Source organism: Alligator sinensis, unplaced genomic scaffold (genome assembly GCF_000455745.1).
Source record: "Alligator sinensis unplaced genomic scaffold, ASM45574v1 scaffold1423_1, whole genome shotgun sequence".
Lineage (NCBI taxonomy): Eukaryota > Metazoa > Chordata > Crocodylia > Alligatoridae > Alligator > Alligator sinensis.
Genome location: NW_005842621.1, coordinates 751,718 through 760,282, shown reverse-complemented (window position 1 = coordinate 760,282; position 8,565 = coordinate 751,718). Strand labels below are relative to the sequence as shown.

The 8,565-nt window shown below is 43.7% G+C and overlaps 1 protein-coding gene across 7 annotated transcripts in view; it reads right to left on the bottom strand.

The window, feature by feature from the left end:
• Positions 1-814: 814 nt before the first annotated feature.
• The window catches only part of IQCH (IQ motif containing H), a 106,773-nt gene continuing 99,022 nt past the window's right edge, over positions 815-8,565 (bottom strand). For all 7 annotated transcript variants that reach the window (XM_014524517.2, XM_025215092.1, XM_025215093.1 and 4 more), the window contains 2 exons: positions 7,589-7,697; positions 815-4,372 (listed from right to left, as the gene is read on the bottom strand). In XM_014524517.2, coding sequence (XP_014380003.2) covers positions 4,271-4,372; positions 7,589-7,697 — 211 coding nt within the window. In that variant the 3' untranslated portion in view covers positions 815-4,270. The remainder of the gene's footprint in view (positions 4,373-7,588; positions 7,698-8,565) is intronic.

Sequence of the window (8,565 nt, the reverse complement as noted above, 5' to 3'; positions counted from 1 at the left end):
TACTTTTATACTCCTTTTTACCCAAAAACGCAAAACTGCTTTGCAGATATTAAAAGTCTCACAACCATACATCGTGTGTGCAGTATGAGTCCCATTTTACAGATGGGGAAAATGAAGCCCATATCCTCAAAGACATATGAACGTGCTTAACTCATGTCGAACAGTCTGATTAACCTCATTTGGATTATTCGCAGCCCATAAAATTAAACCTGTGCGCAAGCTACTAAAGAAGTAGGGCCTGAGGGAGAGTTTAAATGATTTGCTCCAAGTTATACAAAAAAATAGGGTGGAAGTCAAATCTGGAACTCCTGATTCCCAGTTCCTTGCTGTAATCATTAGATGACTGTTTCCCAAAAGGAAGTATCAATATATTATTGCATCACCTGTAGTGCAAATGCAATACTTCCATGAAGTATTTGTTCTCATCGAGTGAGAAGAAACTCCCAATGCTATTCCATTCAGTACCATCATTTCAAGTAAAGTTTTCTACACATCGCCATACAATGACATTGCTACGGCACCGCGCTTTAGTACTTCCTTTTGGAAGTAACTGCCTGTACTGCGCCGTGCGCATTGGTGCAGTTAGATTTTGCCAATACTTCACTGTAGCGGCATGCTAAAACGGGGCAGCGCGCCACTACGGGGAAGTAACTGTCGATCACGTGTAGACCCACGTGATTGCTGTATCACCATGTGGCAATGTAGCGCGTCGCTACAGCAATGCAGGGCGATGTGCAAATGCACCCTATAAGAAGTAAATGAAGAATCTTTATCACATATGCTGAATTTTCAATACATAAATCATCCCATTTATTCAGGGCTTATGTCAGGAGGCCCCATCTTAGTGACACTAATACTGCAAACATTTACCTTTTTTCAAGGTACATAGTTGAGTTCTCAAATCTGTTTGAACTCTTCTGTCTGTAGGGTATGTTACGTGAATGTATTCATACTCACTAGCAGCTTTGCCGAGTAAGAAGCTCTGAATTGTATTGTAAACAGCCTACACCTGCAACTGCACCACCAACCCATTTCCCAGCTTGTAAGACAACTCTGTCTCCTTCTAGTAAACATCCCACAGCAACTCTTGGCTCGAGCTCCCCTGCCCCAAACCTTGCCTACTACCTGTTGAGTTGTCTTCTGGCATCTGAGAAGTAACCAACCTTGAGCGTCCTTTCATCTGCCGATCCTGCTTCTCCCATGCCTTACTCTTCTGCAAACCTAGATCACGGTGATCGTTCATATAACTTTATTCAAGGGACCATTTTTTCCTGGTAAGGGGAACCGAGGAAAGTAATGGCGTGAGCTTGGGACTAAACACACCTAAACGTGACTACGTTACAATGACATGTATAACGTATGACACAACACATATTTGAAAACTGCAAATTGGTATTTCAGCCCATAACCACCATAATGCCGAAACAACATTTTTGACACCAGCAGCACGCAAGTTGAACGTGACAGACTAAAATCATTTCAATCTTGCCATTGACTCAAGACTCCAAAATGCTAATAGTAATTAAAAACATTTTCCTCCAGTACATTTCACACTTAGTACAGACTGGGAAATCTCTCTCACCAGAGGACTTTTCAGATCACATGTGCTAAGCAAAAACAGGTAGAGTTTTCTTTTGTCAGACCAGAACAAAGACATAAGGAGGTAGAGGGTTTCATTTCCACCTAGGACACAGCGATCTGTTGAGTGCCAGTGAACTAATGAGCCTCTCAGACCTTATGTTGTTCTGGCTCGGATCAAGACTCATTTCTTTTTAGCCCTTAAGAAAACTGCTAACTCTCAGGTTGATAAAACACTTGGGAAATGACCTCCCACCCCAATACACACAGTGTTTTAGTGACCAAATGGGAATGCTACACTGCGTATAGGTGAGGCTTGGCGAGAAATCTAGCAATGGCCTATTTTAGCAGGAAGCAAGTACAGAGAGAGCATGCCTTGGCTGCAGTGGGGACAAAGCTGGAAGAGCTTATCCTCAGCACCAAGGGAGAACAAATGGCAATTCTTTGTCTCAACGGTTAATAAGCAAGTAGTGCAGCATTCTTAGCAATGTCTTTTGATAACTGACTTCTTGCAAGCGACAGATCAATGTTGTACCTACCACAGGCAAGGGACATGCTGCTCTCATTTCCAGCTGCAGTGAAACAAAGTCTTCTAGAAAGGAAGCGTGTTGGCTGAATTCCACAGCAGAAAACCTACATGTGGCGCTAGGGCATCCAAAACCAAGTTTTTATTAAAATTGTGTGACAAAAAAGACCAAGCAATTTTACAGTATGTAAATTTCGATTCTTATCTAAGGGGCAAGTCAGCATTTATGTGGAAGTTCTTGCTTGTATCTTTAACTAGCTTGTCAACCAAAGTGGAAATACAAAGGTTGATACAGGAGATTATGTACTGACTTAATGGATCCTGCCACACGTGCGCTTCAGTTAAACCTGCATTTGTAAAAAGAGAATACGGATATACTGTAACTGCAAAGTAAATGCCATTACTGCCTAGAAAATCCTGGCTTGGCTTGAAATTTTTGAGCCGTAAGTTGGAAGAGACTTGGCATATTCAGGGGATAATACACTCAATCTGCAGGAGGAAATAAATTGTAAACTACAAGCCAGAGCACCGTCTGCCAGTAAGATAAATATTACAGCCTTGGTTGGCAGGGCGGTTCTTCCCCTGTCCACGACCATCCTGTCCAGTCGGCAATGACAAGGGACTTGATGCTAAAGAAATATATTACCTCCAAATTATTTATAGCAATTCTAAGTGGATAAATATTGTTCCAGACAAACTCAGGAAAGGCTGGCCTGGCATGCAGTCAGTGCAGATTTAAAAAATAAAAACACAATTCATGCGCATCAATGTAATTGTATGGGCGACAGTTCTTGTGACACAAAAATCATGTCTTTTTTGATGAGACTGCAAGTTTGGCTGAGACGGGTAACTCTGAGAAGCAAGGGTCCTGAAGGTGCCTCAAGAAGGGCACTCGTGTCTGACGTGTCTGATGTCTCTCACAGTTATGCAGTATCATCCAATAAAAGATATCATCAAAAATCCTTTGCTTTTCACGTATTTTCTAGACCGTCATGACTGCAACAACGTACCCACCCTACTAAAGGTAAGCGTGGTAGTCGTATGCGGTTCTCTAATGTGTTTAACTTATTACCGTGCAAAGTTCTGATTTTTACACACAGCATCAGCACAGAACATATCAAACAGATAAAAACTAGCTAATAGATATATCTGAAAAAGGAACTATTAATGGGGTCATTGAATTGGGCCCTAGGAGTCATGGAGACCAACTGATTATGAACTCCTAGTAGGATACGGTGGCCAACAGTCATTGGATATACTAAGCAGAGGCTGGGACGTGGCATTTTTACTGTGCGTGGCATTAGTGAAATCATCACTGGAATACAATGTCCAGTTTTGGCACCTATGTTTTTAAAAGGATGTTGGTGACTTAGAGTTCAGAAAAGAGATGCCAGAATGAGTTGAAGACAAGAAAAGCCATCTTACCGTGGGAGACTAAAACAGCACTATCCGTTTGGTTCATCCAAAAGAAGTTTCAGAGGTAACTTGATCCCAGTTTAACTACTGCAGCAGACGGAAGATTTCTGACAGCGAAGAACTCTTTTAGATTTGCAGACAAAGGTGTAACAAGATTTGTCACAACCTAGACCAATCCAGACTAAAAATAAGGCACTGATTTTTTAACAGGGAAGTCACTTGACTTATTGAGGGATGTGGCAGACTCCCTGCTACCTCCTGTCTTCATATCAAGACTGTTGATTTATGTGAGAGACACAATTTAGCTCAACCAAAAGTTATGGACTGGAGGCAGGAATCACCGGATGAAAGTCTGTGGCTGTGCTGTTAGTTAGATCGTGACATCTCTTCTGACCTCAACAATTATGATTCTGTGAATAAGGTTTGAAAGGCAGACGCTGTGCTCAGGATTCAAAATACAAATGTGGGGGCACGTAGAATAGCATGGGCAGCAAGTATTGTTTTTCAGCTTTTTACTGATTTCCTTTTGCACAAACGGGTATTTTAGGACTATTTTTACTAACCATTTAAACGCACACAGTAATCATTAACATTCAGTCCCTGTAAATATTAAGTCAATTATCAATGTATAGAGGCAACAAAATATTTAGGTTATCATGTTTTCCCTGCATTCCTTAAAACTGGAGCTCCCCCACCTTCCCTGCTTTCTGAGAGGCTTAAATAATATGATACTTTAAACATTTCAGTGAACTATTCTTGGGGAGCATCTGCTTTGGAGGACTGCTCTTCTTCACATTTTAGTTTGTTCTCTGCTGTAGTTCCCAGGATTGCCTCAATGTCTCGAATTGCCATCTGTAACAGATTCAAAAACGACAAGTTACTTAACGACTATTACAGAGGAGTAAAACAGCCAAAAACCTCTGCTGCCTGCCAGCCTTTTCCAAATGCAATCAGTGTCGCCCAGGCCAGGAGGCACCAAGGGAGTTTTTCACTGCTACCATGGGATGCAAGGGAGTTATCTGAAAATACAGGTACTCCTCACTTAACGTCATCCCGGTTAACATTGTTCTGTTATTACGTCGCGGCTCTATTAGAGAACACACTCGTTTAAAGTCGCGCAATGTCCAGTTATAACGTTGTTTGGCTGCCGCCTGCTAGTAGATAACTACTGTGACGTAATTGGATTTGCTTAACATTGTTTTGCTTAAAGTCACATTTTTCAAGAATTATGACGCTAAGCGAGGAGTAGCTGTAAATACAAGTTTTAGGTAAACAGGAAAACAAAACGGTTTTTCTCTTTTTTAATTAATTAAGCTGAATTTTATTTGACATATATAAATCATCCTTAATTCACTCAAAATAAAATGAAGTAGAAACCCCTCTTTACATTTTCAATATGGTTTTCTTTGTTTCGTTTGTTGCATGGTGTGACAGGGCACTGTGGGTGTCTGCCACTTTAAGACCGGAGCCAAGCAGCCCGCAGGTGCGTGATTGCAGCGGCCATTTTAGATCTGTGGCTGCCCAAATAAACAGGGCAGTTTGCTGCTGGCAGGGCAGGCAGTAACATTGCCTGGTTGCAAGGCTCCATAACATCCTGGAGGTAAGGGAGGAGCTGTAGGGGATGGCTAGGAGGCTCCTGGTCCTGGGCATGACCTAAAACTGCATCCTGCCGGGAGTGGGTGGGCTTGTGGGGCTCTCAGTGGTGTGGGAGCCCCCAGGAAATGCCAGGCCAGTTACCATCCCAGTGAAAAGCAGGTAGGGGTGCCTTAACCCCAGCCCTCACCTCCGGGTGGATCTGGTAACATCGGAGGTAGTGGGGGCCAGGCATGGCTGCAGCCACCTGAACCCTGTGAGGTGCAAGACCTCGAGGAGGGAGAGCGGGGGCCAGGCACGGCTGCAGCCACCTGAGACCTGTAGGGTGTAGGACCCTGAGGAAAAGTAGTTGGGGCCAGGCACGGCTATAGCTACCTTAGCCCACCGGGGAGGGAAGCCCCATGACCCCAAGTGAAGGGGCAGTGTGGAGCCCCAAGTGAGGGGGGCAGAGATGAGTAGCCCCAGTGAGGGGAATGAGGATCCCAGTGAGGGGACGGCCCCAGTGAGAGGACGGAGATGTAGAGCCCTGCCAAGGGGGGCAGTGGAAGATGTAGAGCCCCAGTGAGGGGGCAACCCCAGTGAGAAGGCACTGTGGAGCCCCAGTGAGGGGGTGATGAGGAGCCCCAGTAAAGAGGGGGGAAACCAGAGGGCTGGGAGCCCAGTATGTTTTATAGATATAGATATAGATATAGATATGAATTGCCCCAGAAGGTGGCCAGAGCAAGCTTAGACCCGGTCGGGTAACTGGCTGGCCACTACCCCAGTGAGGGTTGCAGGAGCGGCCCAAAAGACGGTAAGTCTGCCACCCAAGGTACGAACTAGATAAAGCCTATTACCTAAGGGGCCCGTTCCAAGAGGGAGCAAGGCAGAATAAGTTGTCGAGGCATGAAAGAGACCCTGTGAGAGGGTGGAGTGTGAGAGGCCCTAGTGAGAGGAGGGCGGTATGAACGTGTGTGTGACTGAGGCCTGACAACGGGACCTAAGTTTGGTCTGGCTGTAGGCCAGGAGCAGTGTGTCATCTGGATGCCATCTGCAAGGCTTGGGCTGCGGTGTAGGAGAGGAACGGAGCCTCAGATAGTGCCCCCTGGCATTGGGGCAAGAATGGGCAGCCTCCCACCTCAATTAATATTCTAATTAATTAACAACAAGGCATGGCAGGTGAGACAGGTGGGTGGCGTGCCCAAAGGCAAGTGGGGAAACTAGCACTGTGGCTAGTCGGGGAGCCCCACTTTGCCACACATGGTGAAACGTAATTAGATCTTACCTGAAAAATGTGATCTCACACTCTGCTCAGCACAGGAACAAACAGACTTAGCATTTAAGAGAATCTGTTTTAAACTTATTCCCTATGACTAAGAGCACAAAGTGATAAACAAGGTGCCCTCATAGCTGATAACAAAATGCCTATGGTCCAGATGGAAAGCGAAGGGGCATATGAGCTAGCAGGAGAATAGTTGCTGGAAAATTATGCTACTCTTTGGATTGAAAAGATGGTACGGGGCAAGGGAAGAACCGCCTCGCCAACCGAGGCTATAAATATTTATTGTATTGGCAGGCTGTGTTTTTGCTTGTAGGTTACAATTTATTGTAGTTCCAATGGTAGGTTTGTAGTTTTACAATTTATTTCCTCCCGCAGATTGAATGTCTTATCTTCTAAATATACCATTTATAGTCAGCCCGTTTTTCAGGTCTTAGCTGGCGTGTACCATTTTTGGTCAGGGCCAGCAAAGAGACAAGACTGAGCATAGGGCTGGATTCATTATCGCTCCGCAGTCTCTTTTAAACAAGCAGACTGGCACAAAAGAGTCACAGAGCAAGCATCAACGATCCTTTGGGGAACATTGCCAGTACAGAAAACCTTAAGCTACAAGGACCAACTCAGCAGCTCTGTCTTGACTTTGCAGCGTCTCCTGGCACAGGAGGTTGGGTGAGGTGGGCTGGTTTCGTCCAGAGGAGGTTGGATGAAGGAAACAAAAATGAAATTGAATAATCTATCTCAGTGTTCAAGGTGACATGCAAGGGCTAAACCAGCTGATTAGCTGCTGGAAGGTGGGTTGGATTTCTTAAAATAATCTAATAATGTAATAATCCAAGTGGTTATTAATAAAATGGGGATGCTTGTTTTTTAATTTGTCATCTTGATTGTATCCCTTTAAAAAGAAACCAGAGGCAATTACCTATAGCCTGTGACAATTACCTACAGCAGCAAGGTGGGCTTCTTTACCTTTACAAGAGAAACTCCAAAGATGTGGTGTTTCATGCTAGAACAGCTCGGCTTTTAAAGAAAAAGTTTCAAACTATTAAATTTAACTAACGAGTTCACTGGGAGACTTACTATATTGACCTAGACACTGTAAAATATGTACTGCTAACAATAAAACAGGAATGGTTTAGCACTTGTTTACGATACAGCATGAGGTATTTTCAGCCCTTGTACAGAAATTAACCAGGATCGTTAGTTAATTAACACCTCACCTTAAAATTGGTCTCGCCTTGCATATTAGGTGCTGATATTTCTTGATGGATGATGAAGAGATTGCGAGCAAAGGTCATGAGGACCCCCTGGAGATCCTCTCCGATTGTTCTGTTAATGATATCCAAACAAATGAGTTTACCAATGATTCCCTTCACATGCTTAAAAACAATCGCCCTCTCATTTGTGCCTGTCTGGTGATGGAATTTAATGAGTATTTTCAATCTCACAAGGTGGCAATCTTCAGGGAGATATGAAAGATGAGGCTCCATTTTAACTTGTCAACAGAAAGGATTTGTGTAATAAATAATTTTTATTAATCAACTTAGCAGAGGAGAGCAGTGGGTTCAGCTATTCTAAGCAGAAGGCTACCACTGAGTTAGGACAGTGGCACTAGCACATTATTTTAACATTTAAATTAGTTTAAAAGCATTGTTGCTACCCCATGCATATTGAGATACAGTTCATGCATAGAGTATATTTGGACATGCAGACATCCAAACTTTGCAAACATTTCTCAGACAGCTGTGTCATACTTAGAAGCATCAATGCTAGTCATTGGTGCTGCAGTCTCTTAGGAATATATACAGATCCTCACTGTAGCCTCCTATGCTGAGGGGAAACGAGCCTTCTTTAGTGGACCACAGCAGCAATGAACATGAGCATAGTGCAAGATTAATTATACAGCTGAGCTATTTCAACGGTGTTACAAATTGAACCAAATTGCTGCATTCTTGCAACTGTTTCCAAATGAAAGATGTGGGTTGCCTCCTATTTTGCAGTCTTGGAGGGATAAACGTGGATCACAAAGTGTAAGATCCAATGAGTTTGCATGGCTGGAAGTATGGACAGCACATGCTACGTCAGGGTGACAAATGCATCTGAGAGCTCTCCGGGGAATTAGGTGTTGTTGGCATGAGGTCAGAAATAAATAAACTCGTACACCCTAGACACTTACACTTATGCAAGTGATACAAGT